A 25,852-nucleotide genomic window follows, 5' to 3' on the forward strand; every position below is an offset into this window, starting at 1 on the left:
GCTCCCATTTGAGATCCTGTGTGATGGTGGTTCCCAAGAAGCGAAAATGCACCACGGTAGCCACGGGGGAGTCACACAGGGAGATGGGGGTGGGTGGGGCTGGGCTCTTCCTGAAGTCCACTATCATTTCCACTGTCTTCAGAGCGTTTAGCTCTAGGTTGTTCTGCCTGCACCAGGTCACCAGGCGCTCAGTCTCCCACCTGTAGGCAGACTCATCGCCATCAGAGATGAGTCCAATGAGAGTGGTGTCGTCTGCAAACTTCAGGAGCTTGACAGACTGATGGCTGGAGGTGCAGGTGTTGGTGTACAGGGAGAAGAGCAGAGGAGAAAGAACGCAGCCTTGCGAGGATCCAGTGCTGATGGTCTGGGAGTCAGACACATGCTTTCCTAGCTTCACGTGCTGCCTCCTGTCAGACAGGAAGTCGGTGATCCACCTGCAGGTGGAGTCAGGCACGCTCAGCTGGGAGAGCTTGTCCTGCAGCAGAGCCGGGATGATGGTGTTGAAGGCAGAGCTGAAGTCCACAAACAGGATCCTGGCATAGGTCCCTGAGGAGTCCAGGTGCTGGAGGATGAAGTGGAGAGCCATGTTGACGGCGTCGTCTACAGACCTGTTGGCTCTGTAGGCGAACTGCAGGGGGTCCAGGAGTGGGTCAGTGATGGATTTGAGATGGGACAGGACAAGGCGCTCAAATGATTTCATGACCACAGAGGTCAGGGCAATGGGTCTGTAGTCATTTAGTCCTGTGGGCCTTGGTTTTTTGGGGACAGGGATGATGGTGGAGGATTTGAAGCAGGCTGGCACGTGGCAGGTCTCCAGTGAGGTGTTGAAGATGTCCGTGAACACTGGAGACAGCTGATCAGCACAGTGCTTCAGGGATGATGGAGAGACAGAGTCAGGACCGGCTGCTTTGCGGGGGTTCTGCTTCTTAAAAAGCCTGTTGACATCTCTCTCCAGGATAGAGAGAGACGTTCCTTTGGTAGGGGAGGAGGGGGGTTCTGATGTGGCTCTGATGTGGAGGTTAGTGTCAGGCTTGTCCCACTGTCTTTCAAAGCGGCAGTAGAACTCATTCAGATCGTTGGCCAGACGGAAGTCATTAATGGAGTGGGGGGGTTTAGATTTGTAGTTTGTGATCTTTCTGAGCCCTTTCCAGACAGAAGCAGAGTCTGTGTGTAGCATGTGGCGATATGTAATGTTTGTTTAATTCCAGATAACCTTTTAAACTGACAGCTTTTAGTAGTTGCTATTTTTATGCTGTTGTTGGGCAAATGACTTATGGCCAATTTCTACTGGCTTTGTATCATATTCTACAAGCTTTTTACTCTGCAAATTCTACAGTCATTCAGTAGGTTGCTTCAGAGTCATTAGGTTCTGTAAATGTGGAACAATGCAATAATGTGTTGACTTAAAATGTACTTTTGAATAAAGTTTTAATTATTTTAATTCATTTGTCATTTTTAAAAGCAAGTACTCCAGTGCTTTAACTCAAGTAGAAATTTGACTGAACAATCTATACTTTGACTCAAGTAATGTGTGCTTTGTCCACCACTGACTTTTTCTCTTTTTCTCTTTCCTTCACCCCTCTTGATCTTCAGAAGAGAAGTATGTGACAGTGCAGCCATACACCAGTCAAGGGAAGGATGAAGTCAGCTTTGAGAAAGGGGTCACCGTGGAGGTCATCCAAAAGAACCTGGAGGGCTGGTGGTTCATCAGGTGAGTAAACACCAACGAATAAACAGTGCATCAGGTGACAGAACCGTTGCTGCATGAGCATCAATCCTAAGTTCACATGGCCACTGTATGAGAAGAATGGAATCTGTCGAATGTCATCCAATTTCAAAGTGAGCAGGTCCTCAGAGAGTGCTGACATTGTTCATTGGAATCATTGCTTCAGGCTGTGATTAAGGCGGCGGTTTCCTGCAGCTCTCATTTGCTTAATGGTATTGAGAAGAAACCATTAACATATGGAGCTCTCCACAGATCAGCTGCCTCCCACTTCTAATGTGTATGTGTGTGACTCTCTGCATGTTTGCACATGTGTGTTTTGTTTACCCAGCCAGTGTGTATTTCCTGCCAGTTGTTTGTTTCCTTGTATCCCTGGGAGCATAAGAGAGGAGCTCCACTGCACAGCCGATTGCTATCACATGCTGCCTCGTGGCATCTCACATACACATGCAAATACATGTTAGGAATGTGCATGCTTCTATACTATACACAAAGGTTCAAACAGAGTCCCTGTTAAAGGTGTTAATGCTGGTGTGATATTTGAGGTATATGGTCAATATGTATACACAAACAGCTTGTTCACTGCAATGCACAATGAATCATTTTAAAGCATGTTGCCCAACAAGAAAAAATCCTCCAGATGTACTTCTGAGTCATGTTGCTCTCTGTGGATTTCTTTTGAACAGCAAAGTCCAAGCATGGGGCATTTTTAGTTATGGGGACTCCTTGTGGTCACAGTTCTCCAACTGATCCTGGAGTGATCACATCTCTTTTGAGCAGAAAATGGATCACCTAGAGGCAAATGACTCAGAGTTGCATTTGGAACATTACTTATTGTTTCACAAAGCACTCTAAAATGACTCATTTAGCATAACAATGAATGTTGAAATGTGGGGAGGCAGTGTCTCTTTGCATATATTATGCAGTGTGTTTACTTGCCTCTGGCTATCTCTACTTCACTAGAATTTGAATAGTGGCGTTTTTTTCAATACACAGGATCTTACTTGGTGTATTTTATTACACACTCTGATGCAGGAGAATGAGCAATTTTCTGTTGTTTGTTTGTTCTAAGTATAGATTATGGCTCTACCAAATTCAGTGTGCTGGGTACAAAAAAAAAGACAAATTAGAAATCTGAATGGTCAAAATCATGCAACAAAGGCTGAGATTTCCCATAATGCAACCAACAGCTTTGTTTGGTTTTGACTGGGTTTTTAAATGCTCATGCCAGATTATAATTTAGGTTTTCTAAAGCTACAGCCTAAAATAGCCCCAATGGCATGTTCAGGAGAAGTAAACTGACTATGTGTACAATGCCTCTGTTAATAGTCTAAAACAGGGAAGAATTCAGCAAACTACAATAGTAATCTTTTTTATGTGTTCCAGATACTTAGGAAAAGAGGGATGGGCCCCTGCCTCATACTTGAAAAAGGTGAAAGAGGATTTCTCCCCCCGCAAGAAGACCCTGACAGGCCCTGTGGAGATCATCGGCAACATCATGGAAATCAGCAACCTACTGCAAAAGAAGTCAGTCAGCGAGAAGGACATTCAGACAGACGGAGAGGGTAGCACAACACCAGAGCGCCACATCTCCAAGAGCGAGATCAGTCTGCCAATGCCCTATAGCTCTGAAATCAACGCTGAGACAGGCAGGAGGCTGAGTGCAGGCCGTGACACCAACAGTCCATGTCTAGGAATAGCAGCAAGTGCAGCTCTAAATGAGAATAAAGGGAGAGGCGAGCCCGGGTCCCCAGCTGTTGCGAGAGTGGCACCGCATAGAGTGGAAATTGGTGAGTATTTGGACACAATTGAGCTTTTTGTACTGGTGAAAAAAGCAGTAAATGCACTGTAGCTAGGGGTAGGAGGATTTTTATGTGACATTAAGAGATCTCATTTCCCATTTGTGTAGGCCTCAATGCTGTAGGTAAGCTACATGGATGGTGTATCTAATGGTAGTGATTGTGGTGATGTAATAACATATACACTAACCTGTGAGGCTGTTTAACATGGGATTTTAAGTTTGGTGTGGGGATTTCCCTTTCACTCACATACCAAGAATGTATGACCTGTTTGTGTTTCCTAGCGTTGGTTTTACCTTGTGAAGGATGAACACATTGCAGTAACATTTTCATAAGCTTTCGTTTTGTTTAATCAGGGTCTCCAAATCTGAGACAAAAACCTCCCCCAAGGAGAGACACCAACTTGGTAAGACATTTAATAAGCTTCTTCTTCTAAAAATACCTGAGGGCATTCTTTGATATTACTTTATATTTAACAGAAATAATAAAAAAAAAACAAAGAGTTAGCATAGAAAAGATTAAAGGACAGTAACAACACAAGTACAATTTCAGCTTGTCTTTGGTCATCTGATTCTAATACTGTGTATATACTGTGTATACTTATTGTACATACTATGATATTATTATCATGTTTAGTCATAACTCATATCTTGAAATAATTGACGATTCCTCCTTATTAAGTCTTAACTTAGACTCATTATGAAGTCGTACTGAGATATAAGACAATATAAGACAATATAATGATGATGTGATGTCAGCTGTTCATATCTCACCTCCCTTTCTGTTTAGGGATTCCAGTTACCTAAACCACCAGAGCCCCCTGCTGTGGAAGCAGAGTATTACACTATAGCAGATTTCCAGTCCTCAATCTCTGATGGCATCAGTTTCCGTGGAGGACAAAAGGCTGATGTAAGAGGCCAGATCTACATCGTTGTCACTTAGATGAGACAGCCAGGGCTCATTGAATATGTATGTCTACTGAGTGCTCCCCAGATAGACAGGAAAGCTGAGGCAATAGAGATACGACCTTGAGATTTGTGTTTCAACATGATGATGTAGACAGAATTCACTCAGCAGAGACTCAGGTGAACATAACAACATAGATTCCTTCATTGTTTTTTTTTAAGCCACGTGGAGTTGACAATGTGTTTGTGAAAGAAGACTATAATGTAATAAAATAATTTTTTTGTTATATAGTGCTGTAAATCAGGGTTAGTGTTCACCATTTCTTTGATCATTTGATTCTCGAGCCTATAATGGTAACCTTTGCCCTTGCACTTATCCTTGTCAAAACCCATTGTTTAGCAAGTTTGACAAATGTTGAAGAATGTTTCCCTCACTGTGCAGGTGATAGAAAAGAACCCTGGAGGCTGGTGGTACGTGCAGATTGGAGAGATGGAGGGATGGGCCCCCTGCTCCTACATCGACAAACGCAAGAAACCCAACCTCAGCCGTCGAACCAGCACCCTGACCAGGCCCAAAGTCCCGCCGCCAGCTCCACCTGTCAAAAAACAAGACTCTGAGGAGGCTCCCCCTCCTACTAACTCTGCTTCCAAAGCTTCAGAGCCACCTAAAAGGCCTGTCTATGAGGAACCTGAATATGATATTCCTGCAGTTGGGTGCGAAGGCGAGTCTGACACAGATTCTTTGAAGGATGACCACTCCCTGGATGTGAAAATCAGCAGTGTGGTCAGTGACAAGTACCGCAGTTCCCCTCCTTCCTGCAAGGCCTCCCCTCCTGTCTGTAAAGCATCTCCTGTATTCACTCATCGAAGAGCCTCCTTCAGGTCTGTAGAGGAGGTTACAAAAGAAGAGTGTATTTACGAGAACGATGGCTTTAGGCAAAGCAGTGGCATTGAAGGAACTTCAGCCAAAGGTTCCAGTGAGCCCAACTCCCCAAAGAGTTACCACTCCTCCACAGTCCCACGAAAACCCTCTGGATCCTCACCTTTAGCCAGTAGGCCCATGAAGACCATGACACCAGAGATGAATCGGAGAAGTCAGACCCTGGGCAGACACATAGATATCAGCCTCAGATCCCAGGACAACAGCCCCCTGTCTTCATCAGATGAATTGAGCAGAGGCCCCAAGAAAGGCCCTGCTTTCACCCGGGATGTGGAGCAGAGAATAGGTCAAAGCCCATCCACCAGGCCCAAGCCTTCTGTGAGACCCAAACCACTCCTGACCAAATCAGAGCCCCAGAGTCCTGAGAGGATGGACATCAGTTCTTTGAGAAGGCAGCTGAGACCTACAAGTCAGTTTCGACATGGCATCAAACCTTCTCGTGGGGACGACTCTGAAACGGCTTCTGTTATCTCTTCAGAGGACTCAATGTGTTCACGCAGCACCTCAGATCTCTCCTCTGTTTACTCTAAAGGGAGCCGTGGTGACTCAGACGTGGAAGGCCCCAGTCTCTACCGTTCCTTGGATGCCTACAAGAAGGTCCAGGACTCTGAGCTCAGCTTCCCAGCTGGAGTGGAGGTTGAGGTTCTGGAGAAGCAAGGGAGTGGTTGGTGGTACGTTCGTTGGGGCTCAGAGGAGGGCTGGGCTCCTTCGTACTACCTGGAACCTGTCAGACAAGTGGGTGAAGCTGGTGGGTTAGACTCAGATGGACATGGGAGCGGTGGGAGTAAGTCCAACAGCCTGGAGAAAAATGAGCAGCATGTTTTGGCCCTCAATAATATCAATATTCAGGGTCTGACCCAGCAGCATCAAGGCCTGAGAAGGAACACCCCACCGATTCCTTCCAAGCCTCCTGGTGGTTTTTCAAAGCCATCTGGGATGGTTAACGGAGGTGTACGGATGAGGAATGGGGTACGCCAAGTGGCAGTGAGGCCTCAGTCTGTATTTGTGACCACAACACAACCAGCCAAGGATGCGCACTACATGACAGGGTCTCTAAGGCGAAATGACTCACTTGGTAGAAGTGATCACTACAGTTCTGGCTCTGCCACTCTTGGTGTCCGCCGAAATGCCTCCTTCAGCACTGTGCGGCCACATGTAGTTGTTGAAAGTCAGACAAGGCCTGCTGAACGCTCCAGCCTTGGGTCCTCAGGGAGCGCATTCAGCACAAGCAACGTCCAAGAGACCCTTAGCAGAGTTAACCAACGCAATGGCATCCCTGTGTCCACAGTTCGGCCTAAGCCCATAGAGAAGAGCCACCTGATCCACAGTAACCTTGGCAGAGATGTGTACGTGTCCATCGCTGACTATCGCGGTGACGAGGAGACTATGGGTTTCACTGAGGGCACCTGTCTGGAGGTATTGGAGAGAAACCCAAATGGATGGTGGTACTGCCAGGTGCAGGACAGCCTGCTTCCCCGCAAGGGCTGGGTCCCCTCCAACTATCTAGAACGGAAAAAGTAGAACCAACCCCACATCATTCCCGTACCCTTCATCCCACCTCCCTCTTTTGATGTCTCAAAGGATGTGGGTGACATCGCTCCTCAAGAATGTTAGCCGCAATCTCCTGTAAGCAATATGTCCTTGAAAATGTACATTTATGAAAAGACTGTGTGTAAAAAGAAAGATGTTTTAATCTGATAAGGAAGGACACTTTAGTGCTGGTTTACTAAAATGTATATGAAGAGGAGTATAAAGATTTTAAATATTTTGGCTGGGAATGAGAGACAGAAATATAGGATTGGTCACCCTTGAGTGAGGAAATTTGAGGAGGTGTGTCTTTGAGATATGAATTGTTATAAATGGGAGTGATAATCTCTTAAAGAGGTTTGCATCATGTAATACAGAAGTTGAGCAGGGTAATGGCTATGCTTGTTCCTGCCCATCACTTACATTGATGGCCAATAAGTGCCTTTTGTACTTGATCACCTAAATGGAGGTCCTAAATGGTGTATGGCAAAACATTAAATCAACCAAATCTCTTAAGAGTGCCATAGACCTATGAACACCACCATGACCAATTAAGAGCTACACTGTATTGTGCAAACAAAGTGCAGAGTTTCAGTCTAGAGTGCTCTAATTGGTTCAATACACAGATTAAAAAAAAGAAAAATTGAGATTTAAGGAACTCAGTTCACCAGAGAATCTATTCATTTTAAGCCACAAGTCAACAAGCAAACTAAACATTTAAGTCTCATTATCAGTATTTTTACTTAGTTTCATTGTTCATGTGATAATGTCTTGTGTTTATGCAAGTTTTCCTTAGAGAATTATTTCTGCTTTCTTGTGACATCTGTTTTCCACCAACAGCCTAGAAATCAAAGTGTCAAAGGTCCTGCCTCTTGTTGTGTACTATCCTGACACAGGTAGTAGGTGCTCCAGTTTGATAGATTGGCATAGTTTTGTCATAGGTCTTCAAGCCCCACAAAATAAGTTAATATTCAAATTTTTAATCTCAGATATTACTATCTGGGACAACAAATGTATAAAAACCTGTGAAACTTGAAAATAACAGTATATATAAATAACAGTTTCCTGCAAAATCAAAGGAACAACTTGTAACTTGAGTACTCTCCAGAACAAAACCACCTCATGTCTGGGTAGCTAATATCCTCACAAGATGAAAACAATTAGTTTACAATGATTTAGGTTTACTGTAGAGTTTTTAGCTCCAGGAACAATTGATTTTGTATATATTTTGTTTTGTATTCATATAATGATACAGCTGTTGTGGAGTTAAATAAGTACTGGAAATGCGGTGAAATAATTGAATCCCAGGGACATATTTGCAAAGCATTTAGCCCAAAATGTGATCAAACCAAAGAGAAATATCATTTCATTGGCTGTTTCTTTTTTATTTTACTATTTATTTATGGTACAGATAATACAATGTATTAATCAAATTGCCTAAAACAAGGTTTCTGAGCTGTAAAAATCACTATTGATTAGTATTCCTATCAGTATTGATCCAGTGAAATAAGAAGTAAACAAGTAAATTATCATATTAGATATTGCTGTGCAGTATTGGTCTTGACAACAACATTGTTTATTATCTTGTTTCAAAGTTTCGGTATTTTTTCATGTTTTATAAATTTGTTAGGTTTCATATCACATATTATAGTATATAAATAAAACTTAGCTGCCAACTGAAAATATCAAGTTAGAAACAATTCTCCCCCAATGCAGGAGTTAAGTCTGAGAGTTTGAAATTCTGAGCTAAAATTCAACTTTAGATATTCAAATGGCTGATGTTCAAGACTGCTGAAATACATTTTCTAATGAACAGTGTAAGCTGTCATTATGAGGCTGAACACTAACTTTTGATTATGTTTCTGCTGGACAGTTATCATATTATTAAACAAAGTGCAGTACCTGCTAGATTGCAGTTATCTATTTTAGCGAAATCATATTTGTTTTTTTCGTTTGTTAATTTGTTGTATGTGATCACACGGTGACAATAATGAGGAATGAAGTGGTTCTGTTTTGTGAATTAGTGCACTTTAAAATTGTTTTTATGGTGCATTAATGTAAAGATGCAGTAAATACTCAGCATATTATTTATTGAATAAGTTTTTTTTGTAATTATTTAATATCTCTATTCTTATTTCCCTTACATCAAGTGAGAGGTTGAACTCTTTAATGAGTTTTCTCCATGACAGTGAGCATGCCAAAGTCTCTTTGAGTAGAATTGGAGAAATAGTGACTTCTTGTGGGAGGTCAAAGGTACTACAGCATGGTCTTATTGGCCATCCTACCTCAGTGCAATAAGAAATGCACTGCTGGTCAGTGAGTATCCCCAAAAACTGTACAGAAATTTCTCTCTCTTTTTTTTTTTTTAAATCTCAGTGCAGCTAGAAATATTTTTGTAGCACATCTTTTGTATTGGGCAATAATTTATTTTTTTTTTAAATTTGAAAAGTTCCCTTTTTTCTTTATGCTGTGTGCTGCAACTTTAGCAAATCATGGGCACTTCCTTCATCTTTATTGTGCTTTACATAATGCCTGATTTCAAGTATATTTATTATGAATAGTTTTCTATCTTATCACAGTATGACAATCACCTTATCACCCCTTCAAAGTAGTACTGTATAGTTTTATACAGATTATTTTTGTTAAAAAAATTGGACATCAGTCTCACTAATGCAAAATGCAGACTCAGCAGTGAAGAAAAATGAGAAAATAATATCATTTAGTAAAGAATGTGAGGTATTTGCATTCATTTTAATATATGAAAATTTAGGACCCATAAATATTAAAATAAATAAAATAAAATAAAGAATTAGGCCGTTGATATTTGCTGTGAGGCAAAAAGACCCCTTCCCATGTAGACGAAGGCATTATGTAAATGTGTTGAATCACTTTTAACATTTTGCTCCAGCACATATTATTATTGCATATCGCTTTGTTTGATCGAGTTGAATTTACTTGCAAGGGAATCGTTTTGTGTTGAACATATATTTAGCTATGTAGCATCTGTCTTTATTCATGCTTGTACCTTTGTTTCTTAATTCCTCTTTCGGCCCCATTTTGTCAAATTCTGAAATGTACCTGCGAGGAAATGTGCAATAGATAAAAAAAAAAAAAAAAAGTGCATAATATTTCAACAAGGTGAAAAATATCACAGGTCTAGAAAAACACAAACAATGCCATAACATCTGTTGGGAGTAGATATCCCCTGTCAAACTGCCAATCATGAGCTTTCACCATCATTTAAAGTCATATTTAAGTCTGTCCAAAAGAGCAGATGTGTAAAGCTCTAAAAGCATCAGAAAACTCATTGGACCAAAGCGTCGTATGTGACACCTCATTATCTCCTGACGCGATAGACTTTTATAATAACTACCATGAAAATCTCTGCTCCTCCTGCCTCAGATCAGCAGTGGACAGTGACTTGTGAATGGCACGGCAGAAACCTACTGACCCATTCTGTATTGACATTACATCCATCTGGGGTCTTTTTCACAGATAGAGAGTCATGGGCCCATCATCAGAGGCCACAGCGTTCCTGCTCTGAGCTGTCACGTTCGTGCCTGAATGGAATTTTGATAGTTTCTTCTTTTTGTGTCATAGTTCTCCTCTTCATATTTTTTCTTTTGTTTTGTTTTTCCCTGCGGAGTGTGCCCACTCTCTACCTACGTGGATGCCTCTCTTGACATTTACCCCACCCTTGTCAAACCAAGTCAGACTTTTTCCTCACCAATCACCACGGCAAAGGTGACATTTGGAACCGACGAGAGAGTCTCAGTGGTAAACAAGAGACCCGGGAGACGAACACTTCTTCAGGCCATTTAAGTTCAATCCATCAACTTCCAGGATGTACGCCAAAAATAGACAAAACCTTTATTTTTCTCTTTGCTAAGCCCCTGCAGGCCTTATCGATGTGCTACAGATGAATACGTCATTGTGCTAAAGAGTTCCTGTGTGTACAGGCCAATACACAGTCTTTTTATGGAGCTTGTCTGGATAGTTTGTAGTTAATATCCACTTTAAAAGAGTAGTTCAGTATTTTGGGAAATGACTTTATTTGATTTCTTGCTGAGAGTTAAACATTTACATGTTTATATTTCTGAATATGTAGTGAGGGAGGTGGAGTAGATGTCATTTTAAGAATTTTAAACTAGTAAATTGAACCTTTTTGTCGAGAAACAAAAGTATTAGTCAAAGAATTTTGTTATGTTATAAAACATGTCTGATCTTTAAATATGGAGCTAAAGCACAGAGACAGGTAGCTTATCTTAGCATTAAGACTTAGACTGGAAGCGTGGTAAACAGCTAGCCTGGTGCTGTCAAGAATTTAAAAAAAAAATGCCTACCAACACATCTTTAAAGCGCACTTATTAACAACATGTTGTGGCTTTACAGAGAATTGCACAAGGTCAAGAAATAATCTGCAGGTCACTCCCTGTAAAATCCTTCCTTTTTTTTTTTTTTTTTTTTTTTTTTTTTACAGATGAAGCTGATTCTCTTACACTTTGGACAGTGCCTGGCTTGCTCTTTTCCCTTGTTCTCAGTCTTTATGGCATAAAGACATAAAGGCTGTTATCTTAGATCAGCATAAAGTTTATGCTAAACTAAGATAAAAATCTCCTGGGTGTAGCTTCGTATTTACCATACAGATGTGTGTGTGCTATCAATCTTCTCAAGTAACTCTTGACAAGAAAATGAATAAACATATTTCCCCAAATCATATATTATTTATGATAATATATCTCCCATTTCAGTCATGGCCTACCAGCTCAGTCTGTCTCAGCTACACTGTTCTTAAACCTGCGTGCATCCACACAGCAGAATGGAAATGGAATTGGCAGAGGTAATATTTTTGCACATGCCAACATACACTCATGATGATGAGGAATCGTTCATGCCAGAGGAAATATATGAGTTTCCCGATATATTCCTGGAGGTCAGCCGGGTGAGACAGCTCCGCTACGCTGACACGCTGTGTTTTTCCTCGCTCTCTTTTATTTTAACAAATGGACAGTGCCTCTCAGGCGTGAAGCACCTTAAGCTCTGTACTCCCAAACACTAGCTGCTGCCATAGCATTTTCCTCCTGGCTACTCTTCCTTTCTTCTCCTGAGGTCTTTCTCTCTGCCCTCACCACATATATCCATCTCTCACCTTCCTCGACACAGCCCAGCAGTCTATTCCAGGTGAAGTGACTGAGGTACCTAGGAGGGGTTTTTTTTTGGGGGGGGGGGGTGTGTTTGTGTGTTTTTGCATGAGGAGATGGATTGTTTGCAGGTGTGCTTAGGAGGAGGCCGTGGAGGAGATTTGCAAGAGTAGGAATGCAGGGAGACAGAAGATGGATCAAACAGTAGATTCTAGGAGACGAGGCGAGAGCGAGGTGAGAGGAGCTCTGCATTTATAGGAGGGAGATGAAAGACTAGTGGGCAATGCTTCCAATATGAAACCTGAAAAATTAATTCCTTCCAACAGGGAGCCCATTTTATCACTTCTTTTTCTAACTTCTTTACCGACCTTTGTAAAAAAAAAAAAACCCTACGCCTAATGAGCTCTTAGCCTCTAAACCGCAGCTGTGAAACCTCATTTCTCCAAACAATGTCTTAATTGCAGCACTTGAAGTTTTTGAAGCTGCTTCACAAGAAACTGCAAGTCAATGAGAAACAAATGAGTTCACACTACATCAGCCTCTCTTGGCCTCGCTGTCCGTCCATAGAAAAACTTTAGAACTGATCCTATGTCTGATTCTAGGTTCTTTTACTGCAGTGTCTTCAGATCTTATTCAGCCCTGAGGATGTGAGAGTTGAGCTGGGTGTTGGAAAAAGTTTTTTGCAGTGAGACAAAAAGAAATGGTGGATTCTTTGTGGCTTTTTTTTTTTTTCTTTGCCATATTGCTTTGTGTTTTTGTTGATAAAATAATTGAACGTTGTAAAAGTTCACCAAAGGATTTTAGGAGTTTATTCACATCTTATGAAACAAGGTTTAAATCATAATGGATAGACATAGAGAACAGGCAACAGTACCCAGCTCTAGAATGAAGTGATTGCTGAGTTAATAAAAGCAGTTGTTTGATAGAGGGAGGGGTAGGTTTGATAGGAACGTTTTAGTATGTGTGTGGGAGCTAGTGGGAGGTATTTAGGGGGATGATTTTGTAGGTTTTTTAATTATCTAGTTTTTGTTTGCGTGCAAGAGAAGAAAGAAAAGAAGAAGTAAAGCTGCAGGGCTTTCCTCAAAGAGATGGGGTAAAAAAAAAATCCCGGGCCTGTGTATAAGGAAATGCTGATTATTTATGTCACTCTGAAAACTTCCTCACAGAATTGCAGTTGTTTGACGCGCCAGCAGGCATCAGCAGGAGCTGTCTCCAAGCTCCAGAGAGGAGGCTGTGTCGAGGAACAAGACACGCCGCTGTGTCTCTGTGGTACTTTTCTTTGTCTCTGTTTGAATCCCCGTTTCTAATTAGCACAACAGTGTGTCTTAATTAACCTCAGCCAGTCAGACGATATTCCAGTGCTAACAGCTCCCTAATCAGGAACACTCCTGCATGGGAGCCTCTGGTGCCAGTCGGAGCTCAGCCATATTTTTTGCGGTAGGGGCGAGCTGTCAGAAGTGATTGATGCTGAGTGACAGCTGAGGTAGATTCATGGGAAGGTGGAGACTGTTTTTAGCCTCAATGTTACATTCATAGAGTAGAATTTGTCACCATCCTGCTGTAGAAAGCAGTGTGCCAAATTAAAAAACTTGGAAGCCAGATGCCATCATGCTCTTGATCTGTAAGTTCTGAGAAAAACAGTCTGTTACCAGCACGTCAGCAACACTAACAAACACAGTAACAACTACAGGCCTTGAGTTGGACCAAAGGAGGTGCTATTCTTTTATTTTCTTGTTTCTTTCTGTTTCTTACTACCATTGTTGTTCTGCAAATTGTGTTTTACTCCTGCAAACTCCTTGTTTTCAAAGGATATGCCATGAGAAGGCTAAGGAGGCTTAATACAACTGTAAATGCCAGTGAATCACCCAGCGATGACTCATCTGGCCACAGACATGGTGACAAGGCCACACACTAATCTGCTCAGAGCACCATCATACTATAAACTAGTGCACTAGCACAAGGTAAAATGAAAGCAAATAGAGTCTAAATTTCTTTCTGATTGGAGACATTCTGCACATGTGCATTCCTTTTGAAAACAGGGCATTTTCTTATCTACCGTTTTATTTTGACAAGTCTTGTTCCTTTTTTTGTATCTTGTACATGTTTACATTGTATCTCCCATTGCCCAAAAGAGAAACAATATTAAATGTATTATCTTTGTTGTTTTATACTGGCTCCTTTTGCATTTGTCTCCCACATCGAGTCACATGTGCTACTGCAGATAAAAAGCAACAAACGCCCCCTTTTTGCTCGTGATATATCTAGATAATATGTGACAGTAATATTACAGATTGAGACATTTATCTTTATCTGCCTTATTGTGCGGGCCAGATAAAGTGAGTTTAGATGTGGAGGAGCAGAACAATGCAGCAGGTTATATATAGCAAGGCATGAGTTATGGGAGAAAAGTGTGAGGAGCTTGAGAGCGATGAATGAAGACGAACGAGCTCTCGGAGCCCCAGTTCCCCAGTAAAGAGGAGAGACAAGAATTTTTGCTCTCCTGTATCCAAACGTGTGTGGAGAGATTTATCACTCTTGTCTGAAGTTGTGTGAAATATGTGCTTACACCTCTGTACTAAAGAAGCACCACAAATCTTCACCTCTCAAAGGAGAATACAGCTTTTCAGGAGGTTTCAGCAGGTCAAGCTATCTTTCATGCTTTTCTGTGCGAGCAATCTGAAATATGGAAATAAGAAAAAAACTTTTATAAAAAGTTAGCTATTTAGCTATTAAATGCTCCAGTTTGTAAGTGTGGCTGTTTTTTGGTGCTGGGCAGGTGGAGCACAGTGGGTTTTTAGAGTTTTGCTGGAAATGAGGTTGATGAGATGGTGTGACAGAGGCAAAACAGTGCAAAACATTGAGCTAAAACAGGGCAAAATGCTTCATAGAGTTAGAGGGAACTATTGAGGTGTGTGATATTTCACTTTGGGTTTGTCACATTAAGCAGCACCTTTTATTTGGCACAGCCGTTTTACCCATTGTTGATATAAAAATATGGATTAGTGCATCCTTAATCAGTTGGAAATTGTAAATACTGAACATTTAAAGTCAGGAAATTATAATTACAACATGCAAGCTCAATCAAAGAAAAAGAAGAAAAGAAGGAAAAAAGGCTTGACTCAAGGTCACTTACTCCAATTACTCAGTTTTGAACTGCTTCTTCCAGTCTTTCTTAGCAGATGTTATCATAAGATCACTCATCACATGACAGGTTGTCATATACTGTAGGAAATTATTATTGATTTCATTGAATCTGTGATGAGATAATAACTGAGTGCACGGAAAGACTATAAGATGTGGTTGAAAGCCCCAAAAAGTTAGAAAGTAGCAACAATTTATTTTAATTTTCTACAAAGTTTCCCAAAAAACCAATGTGATTTGATGCTAATTTTTAATGAAAAAGTAATTACATTTTAAGCACCACTCCTTTTAAACCTGAGTAAACATTTTTAATTGGTAACTTCATTCTGGAATTAATTAATCGGAAATGTACCAGTTGAACACTGTCCTCATTATTAATAATTTGCACCAAATTACATAGACAGAAATGTCTTGGAAATTAATAAAAATCAAAGCCTTGTCACATTTTTTCTTTTGTTTGTTTTTGTATTGTGTCAGATAATGCATAGAATGAAACCCTTCACAGGCTATACATGGACGTTGTGTACAACAGTGTATAACAGAACATCTCCACTAGATGGCTGTCTTGAACCAGCCTGCAGCCCTCTTCCAGACAGCATCAGTGGTTACGTGGCCGACAGCGAGCAGAGACATTTTCATATGAATAGACCTGCACATTACAAACTCAATATGACACTGAGTCTTGAAATGAAATTCTATTATGATCGGCCCTTTTACTTATTTTATACAGCATAACTAATAATATTGGATTTTAGAGCTGAAGGATGATGATCTCTCACGCAGTTATGACTGCATGGTTGAACAGTGATAAGTATTATATACACTCATCTGGATTATTCTTTTTATGAGATTATTACTCATCTTATTCATATCCCTTGTTCAGTTCTTTTATCTGGAGATGTTGTAAATCAGTCGATTGCAGACACAGATAGACAGATGGCTACCATCTGCTATTGAAGAGACATCTGGATGAGGTGCCTCATGAATATATAGTGCAGTCCTTTTAGTAGGAGCACATTTACAACTTTGGTTTTTATATCGGGTGCAAGTATTTCCACTGATGTCCTACCTGTCACTATGAAGCCCCCCAGCAGCTGTGGCTGAGGCTGAGGCCGTGGCACATGATGTAAGAGAGGGGCCAGGGCCCCCAGATGACTTAGCATTGTGTTTCATCCACACCTCAAAGGGCACGGCTGGCTACATCTGTGTTATGGTTACCCCATAACCCTTGCAGTTTCAGGTCTGAATGTCAAGGGTCAAGTGTAAACAAACACTATAAACACCCCTTTTAGGAAAGAGGAAAACACATAGAACTTAATATGAAGAGGAAGCAATGCTGCAACAGTTCAAAACAAATTTGGTACAGTTAACAGCACACAACTAGACAATATTATATATAGTGACCAGACAGATAGCGATCTCTGTACACTACTGCAACCCAAGAGTCCCATAATAAATACTACATTTGTAAAAGCAAATGCTTTTGCCTGACAGTTCATTTTTGACCTTGGAAACAAGAACGAGAACGAGTGCTTAGAATAACCTGAACATCTGCAGCTCCATGACAACTACACAAATTTCACCTGCTGATTAAGACTATGATAAAATTGGATTCTAAAAAAAAACTGACAAAATATCACAACCGCTTACTTCCCTATTCAAAATCCCCCTGATCTAAAAAAGAAGAAAAAATTCCACTGCACAAAATGCCCCAGAATCTGGACATGTAGTTGCTCAGATATTTCAAGCTATGACCCATGATGAAATCTGGACTGGACATACTACAATCACAGCATTGTAAGATGTCATATCAAAAAATCTCCAAATATGATCCAGATTCCTGCAAGAACCTAAAAAGGATATCTCTGGATTTGGCACTGCAGCTTTACCATGTCTAGCATCCTTGCAGAAGACCACAGTTTGACAAAGTTGCTGCCTTCCAGGTCGTCAGCACATTTGAGGTATGATCGAGGCACAACTACCTGTTTTTCTTTCACAGTGACTGAAGCTTTCAGTTGATGATTTAAGAAGGTGTTTTTCCAGCTTGAATTGTGTTAAGTGCAAGAGCAGCTAATGACCACTTGTGTCATTGGCCATTTACAATGAGTCACTGCAGAAGCTGTATTGGTGATGTTAGGATTTAAAAACAAAACTTTCAGTTAATGCTGCAGTGACCCACACTTTTGTGTAATCAAGTGTAATGTGAAAGGTGTCCCTCATAGTGAAAAACCCATATGTTATTGATTTGCCACAACATATTCATAAAGTGATAATATTATTAATAGTTAAATAATTATTTTAACACTGCATTGAATACTCAGTATTTTGGAAATCCACCTGATTCATTTATAATGTGAAATACCCGTAATCAGCTGTTTGCTAACATGTTAGCCATAACAACTATATCAGGTGGTTACCAAGTTTGTCAGTTTGTGTTAATAGCTTGTTGGCTGAGAAGTTAATGCAGCTTTAAGATGCACAACCTACAAATGTGGTTGTCTCATATTTGAGAAAATGTGTTTTTAGTTTTTTATTCTTTTTTCCCTGAAAGAAAGTTTTGTTCAGCCATGTGTAATGTGGAAATGTTATTTCTGTTATGAGGTAAACAATTTCTGCTCAAACACATCTGGAAAGTTTATTAACCACAATCATCCGACTCACACTGAACAAAGCTCACAAACAATCACTTGTTTCAAATGAAAGAGACAGAAAATACAGGATTACAAAATAGCTCAGCTTCTGTGTCACAACAACGGCCAAACTGAGCTCTGTATTGTATTTCTAGCAACTGGTTCTTGTCTAGATGAACACTAACAGTATTCCATTCGGCTGCTTGTGCACTGTTGGTCCCAATGTTCACGCAGGATGAACAGACAACTCATGCATGACAGAAAGTACTAAGATCTCCAGAAAGAATCTCTAAATGTGCTGCTGTGTGATTGGCCAGACACAGAGGAGTTGCAACAGTTTAGTGGCAATGAAGAAGAAAAGCAAACACATACAAGAAAAGCAGGTTTGGAGGCATTAGTCCACACATCAGTGATGGACAAATAAATAATACATTACAGGATGAGCAACATTCAAGGAGCCTGTGGAGTTTTCTGGATGCAAACGCAAGATCACAAGAAATTAAAAATGGCATAGCGGCCTTGATTAAAAGGTGTGCATAAAATAATTTACAGATGAAAATCCTCATCCAAAGCCAAATGGTTACTTAGCATGGTATGAACTGTGAATTGTGTTTATCACAGTTCATATAAACTGATGTTGTCTAAAAACTGATGGATGTAAATGTTAAAAAAGCCCAAAATAAATACAGGGCTTTGTACAAGGGAATTACATTTATACAATGTATTAAAAAAAAAATCTATTATTTTTCCATTTGGTCGGAGTGTCTGCACAAAATAAAAACATGCCACAATTGAATCTCAGAGAGCAGCGCTGGCCTAAACATTTACAAGATTACAATCAGTAGCTTTATAAAGTGACATTTACAGTATCATATCCATACAATGATGGCTTTCAGACTATATAATCATATGGACTATAAATACAGAAGTGGGTAGTAGGGCTTCCTAACATGGGCTTGCACACAAGAAGATAAATTACAAAAATGAACACCTGAAATTCAGGGATTGTAATAAAACCAAGAGTTTATATCTTGCACCCCAAAGCAAAGAGGTTTTGATTGTGCACTGCAATATCTCTTATTGCTGAAAGGTACAAGAAACCCTCTATATTCTCTCTATTAGAAAACAAGAATAAATTTAGATTCTCATGGTTTTGGATAAACAAGAAAAAAACTAATTGTAGAATCGTGATTATCAATCCAAACAAACTTAAAGAAAAAAAAGACCTTTTTTTTTTTTTTTTTTTGTTCATTTCAAGCACACTGATAAAAATCCTTTATCTCTCTAAATACATAAGTTAACATTCAAAATGTGAATTAACACTTCAAGCAGTAGCGTAATCAAACTGTTATGTCGGAGGAGGGATGTGTGAAACATTACTTCCAGCATTTACCCAAAAAGAACAGCTGGCAAATACCATAGCAGCATAAGTCTGAGCCCCATTTGTTGATTATTGACTAAATAAAGTACAATGTCATTAAAAAACAAACAAACAAAAAAAAAAAAAACGGCCTCTCAGCCTCGAGTGGTATTGGTGTACTAAGCTATGGCTTACTGCTGAGTTGTAGTATTTACAGGTGAAATTTGTGGGGGATGTATCAGGATCTTTCATACTGGAATCAGGGAATATTAGGAATTCTACAAATATTTAAAATACGAGCTTTTTATAACTCTTTCCCAAAATTGATTTCTGTAAAGGATCTCCGCTGCTGGTGAAAGTCCTGTCACAAAGATTTAATATATTTTAACAGTTAAGTATTGGAAATGTAATGGATTTATATTACAAAAATAGTTTTAAATTTGTGTGCTTTTTCTCCTCTGAGTGAAAGTTTTCGTGACAGTTTGTGCCACACAACAGCGTTATTTGGTAATTTGTCAGGGGTTTGGGAAAACGACAGAAAACACAGAGTGTGATGCATCTGCACGTAGCAAATGAAACTTCTGTGTGTTAAGGCAGGAGGCTGTGTTGTATTTGTAGTGGCGTCTGATAACATGGCAACAATACTTTGACTTCATGTGTTGTTATGGGAGTTATTTTTGAGGATCTGTCAATTCGGGATGAGTGCTCACAGTGTGTTAGGCATGGTTTTAGGTAGAGTTTGGGAAAATATTCACAACTTCTTAAAAAAAAATATTGTTGGCCCTGAGGAGAATCCAAATTACAGTTTTTTTCCCACTTCCTGTTTCCTTTCAAAAATTCTGAACTGCTTAGACTTCTGGACACAGGTCTGTCGATTGTTTGAACAGATGAATGTCTTTGTCCTTTCTGTCGGTAACGGGGCTTTTCTGAGAGGACAATTCTGATTTCAGTGCAACGTACCACATTGCAGAGCAAGCAGCTAGCTAGCACAACAATATAGCAACCACTAACGTTTGCAATAGAAATACCATAAAGGTACATTAGATTATACGAGTACAAGAGGTGTTACAATCCTACTTAATATACTCAGCACCGCTTTGCATCTCTAAACACATCACTCACTGATAATCACCACGACGATTACAGAAATCCATCACTTTGTCATTACAATGCCAAACTGACTTCTCGTTTCCAGTGCTCAGTAACACACAGACACAAGTTGTGCCATACTGAGCTGATTACTTGCTGTGCTTTTTATTGACTGGTTAAGTCAGAAATATCCATCAGTTTGACAGCATATTTCAGAGCTTCAGTCAGCCTCTGAAAGTGCTATTATTGAGACATTCAGCCCCAGAAAGACTCATTTGCTTTCCTGCAAATGAATGTTTGTCCCTAATTCTTGCAACATGGCTTTACATATGAGAGAATTTTGGAAGTGGTTCAGTTTTTTCTTTCTCTTTCAAAGTGTTCCAAGTTCCCAGGGGAGAGCAAATACTTCTGGTAGGAATGAAGTTTTCAGTGGAACCCCCTGCCACTTCAAGTGCTGCCTCCGCAGGGAGGCTGTGACAATGACTCTAAAGTGAAAGAGACCTTCCCGACAAAGAGGTTCTGGCTTTGGTAAAGGTCATGAGAGTAAACCAACCAATAATAATTGTATGAAAATACCAAATCAAAGTACCAGAGTTCATATTCACTGAACTTAGACATTTCTTTCTGACTCTGGGATTTTGCTGTTTTCGGGAGGCCGTCCATCCATTTGCCATCATCCCCTTATGTGCTGCGGTAGGTCTTGATAATGTCTTTGATCTGTCTTCTGCAAATGGGACAGCAGGCATTGGACATCTTCTTAAGTTTGATGCCGCAAGTGTAGCACAGACACATGTGCCCACAGGCATAGATGACCGTGTCCACCATGTTCTCGTAACAGATAGAGCACTCATCGGACCAAGGCCCACGGCCTGATGGGAATGTAGGTGACTTGGGGAGGCTGACTGGTGAGTTTGGGGTTGTACCTGTGGCAAAACAGACATGAAATGTTAAATAAGGAGAAATGATGAAAGAAAAGTAGCCAAATGAAATTTTCACAGTACACATTGAAACATTATGTTTTATAAACCAATTCAAAATTACTGTTATGTTGTGCTTGCTTATTTGAAATGACTATGACTATGATGATGAAAAGTATAGAAAACAATCGACCAATTAGAACTTTATAGACAAGAACTAGTGAACTATCTGGCAAATCAAAAAAAAAAAAAAAAAAACCAACACAGAATAAAAAAAGGACAGGATTTTAGCTTACAGTACACTTACAGTATGTGACTTGCTACAGGTCCATCCCACTGCTGTCATTTTCATGACATTTCAGTGCATTCTTTTGTACATGCATGCTACAGTACAGGGTTTCTGCCAGCAAAATTATTAGGCCCTGCAGCTTATCTATCGGGGAGGAGGTAGCCACGTCAGTGAAGTGAGCCCAGTCCCATGCGTACACACAGTATGCTCTCAATGACAGGTGCACTGAGAGGACAGGTAAAGAGACTGACGGGGCTGGTAAAACCGGGCGGCCCACCAAGATTTGTCCCAGTACGACCAATGGCCACTCTGACTGTGGCTGTTCTTGTTTTGACAGTGTTAGAGAGGATGAGGTGCTTCATCAACCCCAGGGTAGGGGTAGTTGACAGTGTTTCAACCAACAGATAATGCTGGTCTTATGTGGAGGCTATGGTTTCCAACTAGGCTGCCCCAAATTCTCCGATGCCTTGTTCCAGTGGTGGGTCAATTTAGGCTCAGCAGGCTGCTGGGCTTGGAATACACTAGTGGAAACTCTGCTAAATACCTCCCTCCACCCAAGAAGAAATGAGCTAACATGAAAACAACATCCAGCTGAATAAATGAAGTGAAACTAAATTGCAATTCAGTCTGATTATCAGGCTAAAAAAAACACTGTGTGTAGGAGGTTTTGTATCAGATTTATTTCCTGCAATCTCAAAGGAGAGTCACACCGCATCAGGCCCATTTATATAACAGTGCTATGTGACATAACGGCACGTGCCGCACATTTTCCTTGTTGCAGCTGCAGCAGCGGTGGGACCATGAAGTGCTGGCCATTGTTCCTAACTACTGCAGGATGACATCTGCTCACTATCCCGTAATGACTTCCATTCAGTTCCCTGTGGGGTGATTGATTCTCTGCCTCTGTGGTAGTAGCTCCCTATCTGTGTGTACCTACCCCCTGCTGAGCTGCAGTAAGCGGCAGAGCAGAGGCCTCCGTTCAGGACCGGATCAGAGCTCCCACTGCCCAGGGTGCTGGGGGTGTGCGGGGAGGAGGAGGGGGAGCTGGGGTTCGATGTGGCCCGCGGGTCCCCAACATGAGTGGAACCTAGTCAGAGCAGATAAAAGCAAATATATGTATACAAAAGTTAGATGGTACTGGAATTACCTCAGTAGACGAATATAGTAGAATTTGTCTCAGTCTTTGTTACTGTAGACTGTCGTCTTTAATGATTATCAAAATACAGACAGACTCACATGGTACCAGCATAACTTGATTTAACCTCATACTGCAAAAGGGACTTTAGCAAATGAGGAGGGAGGTATTAAATATGTGATAAGTGGCTTTTAATGGCTTAGGCATAGCATCAGATGACTATTTTAAACATAGATCCTGCTATACTGCCATTATGAAAAGACCCCTCATTAAGGCGACTTTAGAGGTGGGACATGTCGCACAACAGCATCAGTGTCTGTCTAACCATGACAGCTTCTTTTTACACAGACATTGATCTGGCTCTGTGATTACCTCCACTGCTGTTTGACTGCTGGAATAACAATGCCTCCCCATTTGTACCTTTATAAAAGGTACAATAATAATATAGGTGTATAAAGGTATAATAATAATAATAAATAATAATAATAAATAAGAATAATAAAGGTGCAGCATTCCTACCATGAACAGGCTGTATACAAGGAGCTGAACAGAGAAACAGAGATAGCACTAGACTTTACTCTGAGGATTTCTTTATTCATTTTTCTTTTTTCTTATGTTTCTTCAGTCATCAGTAGTACAGACAATGAACTACAGTAGGATTTGAATTTTTTTCCCAATTTTCAGGAGCTACAAGAGAGAGTGAGCACTCCAATTTGCAAGAGCACATCATTTTATTCATACACACATATTTATCACTGACGAGTGGAGCTCTTCCCTCTCTTCTTTTTTGGGAAAGAGCATTTTAAAAGAGAGTGAGTGTCCTTCATTCTTTCCACATCTTAACATCGTGGTCAGGGAGACGGAAATGGGAATTTCAAGTACAAGTTTAGGGAACATGTGTTGGAAGTGATGTATAGAAAGACAGGTCAGACTGTTAGAGGCTGTCATATGACTGACATATTAAACTGGATTTAAAGCCATAACATCATATAAGTTGAACATGTGACCTTACAGCAGCACTAATCAGTAATTGTTTTGTAAACAGCTTCAGCTTTTGGGGGGGGTTTAGCCTCTGCCTATGGCAGGCTGGTCTATCCACTTTTTAAGGCATATCAACATATTTTCAAATAAGATATAGGATGACACAATTTCATTTATATCGATATAGTTCAATGTTGTGTTGCATAAACTATTTCTTCTGTAAAGCTGTGCCCTACTGGCTGACAACTTCTCCTGCAACTTGGAGGGAGACACAATGCAGGCCCAAATAGCTGCAGATAATTGTGATTGTACTCTTTCCCACCCAGGTAGATGAAGTCATTCGGTTTGAACTTAGGTAAAATTTACATTTCAAATCAAGTCATTTTTGGCCGCACACCTGTTTGAGTTGCGCGTGCTGCAGTAAGTCAGTGGGGACTAAAGGCTTCTCTGTTCACAGGTAATGTCTCTACTCCAGGGATTTATTTGAAATTAGCATTGAGTTTGTTGAGTTGCTGGCATCAAATTAAAATTGAGCATATATTTTTCATATAACAATAACATTTCTCAGTTTCAACATTTGATATGTTGTCTTTGTTATATTTTTAATTAAATATGGGTTTACATGATTTGCACATCACTGGATTCTGTTTTTATTTACCTTTCCTCAGTTTCCCAATTTTTATGGAAATGGGTTGTACTATTGTTCAGGAGTCAACACAGGTGTCCCCCTTACAAACACACACACACACACACACACACACACACACACACACACACACTTACTCACATTTTCTTGTCTTATTTTGATATTATTGCTGTTACTGTTGTTTTTATTATAAATACATATTTTGTTGCTATTAGTTTGCCCTCACTTTTATGTAGTTATGTAATTTCCTGTGTCACTTTGTGTGTTCTCTAATACTGTTAGTTCGAGGCTTCAAATAAGCTCATTGGGTTTTCTGCCTTTCCCTGCAATTTATATTATTTATCTTTGTCATTTTCTATATATATTTTTAAGTTTGCAAAAATAAATAAAACTAATAAGAAACAAAAAGGCAGAACTAATTAGTGCAGCTTCCATTTTATCCAAACATAGATATACAATATTTAGAGTTTTATGAAATAAAATACAAAAGCTTTGTGAGTCGTTTCCTGAAAGCAAAGTCAAACTAATAATTATATGGATCTTTGGTCATTTAAAATAACTTTAATAGTTTACTATCATAAGTAGTGCAGACACCAAAATACCCAACAAATTAATATGCAAATTAGGTGTCTTGCAGAGCAAGCATATAACCATCCACCCATCAAATGTTTTGCTGCTTCTCAACGTAAATGCAGATTACTTTAATTATCGTCCCTGAAGCTGGCTGTCGAAAAGTAGCACATGAACAACTGCATCAGAAATAGCTGCTGTGTGCACATTAGATATTAAACAATTCTATTTCACACTTTTTTTTCTAGCATCACTCTGCTGTGTGAATCTCACTGAGTTATATTACATGGTTTGTCTGTTCTGCTGGACAAATTATGGGAAAAAATGTGAAGCCAGGGTCATCTGGTGTGGCAGTGTTACCGTCAACACTGACCAGTAACATCATGATGACAGCCCCACACTAACAATGTCCCAGCAGTGTGCCAGGCTGCATCTCTCTGTTGCCATCTGCACCAGCAGGATCAATCCATCTGATGCCTGGGGCCATCACACAGAGCCCTATGTCACTTTAGGGCCATGCCTATAATGTGTTATTGGAAACTGCCTCACAGCTGCCAGGTCACACTCTGCGCCAGTTTTTTTTGTCAGTGTTGATGTGCCTTCATGTCACTGCTGCTCACAGCTCTAATTCAAGAATCTCTTTTGTTTGCAGAGCAGAAGTTCCCCTGGTGCTCCCAAGCCCCTCAGCGCCTTGTAGTGTATATGTGTGTGATTTGTAATGTATGTACAGTGTGTAACATGATGTAACAGGTCAATGTGAGTGAATACATTTTTAGCAGGGGAGGCCCCATTATCCTTACCCGGGATGTATGTTTTATATATAGATACAACACCAGCTACAAGTGTAAGTAAACATTGGGCATAAGGTGGGGAAACCCACTGGATCACTGCTCTCATCATGAGCAAACCCACAATTCATTGTCTCTAATATAGCATTCAAATGAAGCCTACTCTAGCTTGACCATCTGTCAACACCAAACAATGCCTCATGGGTTTGGAAATGTCTTTTGTAAGGTTTTCCCAATTTGTCTAAACTAAGGCTGAACGATATATATATAT

At 40.3% G+C, this 25,852-nt stretch overlaps 2 protein-coding genes across 8 annotated transcripts in view; one reads left to right on the plus strand and one right to left on the minus strand.

The window, feature by feature from the left end:
• sh3pxd2aa (SH3 and PX domains 2Aa) overlaps positions 1 to 14,203 on the plus strand; it is a 117,343-nt gene extending 103,140 nt beyond the window's left edge. For 4 of the 6 annotated variants that reach the window (XM_071504706.1, XM_071504708.1, XM_071504711.1 and 1 more), the window contains 6 exons: positions 1,594 to 1,711; positions 3,110 to 3,513; positions 3,633 to 3,647; positions 3,879 to 3,928; positions 4,312 to 4,431; positions 4,870 to 14,203. In XM_071504706.1, the coding sequence (XP_071360807.1) occupies positions 1,594 to 1,711; positions 3,110 to 3,513; positions 3,633 to 3,647; positions 3,879 to 3,928; positions 4,312 to 4,431; positions 4,870 to 6,888 (2,726 nt within the window). In that variant the 3' untranslated portion in view covers positions 6,889 to 14,203. The remainder of the gene's footprint in view (positions 1 to 1,593; positions 1,712 to 3,109; positions 3,514 to 3,632; positions 3,648 to 3,878; positions 3,929 to 4,311; positions 4,432 to 4,869) is intronic. The other 2 variants (XM_071504707.1, XM_071504709.1) reach the window with 1 other exon arrangement.
• Positions 14,204 to 17,785: 3,582 nt separating this feature from the next.
• The window catches only part of neurl1aa (neuralized E3 ubiquitin protein ligase 1Aa), a 78,262-nt gene continuing 70,195 nt past the window's right edge, over positions 17,786 to 25,852 (minus strand). For both annotated transcript variants that reach the window (XM_071504848.1, XM_071504850.1), the window contains exons 5-6: positions 22,399 to 22,548; positions 17,786 to 21,178 (exon numbers count right to left, since the gene is read on the minus strand). In XM_071504848.1, the coding sequence (XP_071360949.1) occupies positions 20,937 to 21,178; positions 22,399 to 22,548 (392 nt within the window). In that variant the 3' untranslated portion in view covers positions 17,786 to 20,936. The remainder of the gene's footprint in view (positions 21,179 to 22,398; positions 22,549 to 25,852) is intronic.

Source organism: Trachinotus anak, unplaced genomic scaffold (assembly GCF_046630095.1).
Source record: "Trachinotus anak isolate AG129_WGS33_773 ecotype Australia unplaced genomic scaffold, CSIRO_AGI_Tana_v1 ptg000019l, whole genome shotgun sequence".
NCBI classification, from domain to species: domain Eukaryota; kingdom Metazoa; phylum Chordata; class Actinopteri; order Carangiformes; family Carangidae; genus Trachinotus; species Trachinotus anak.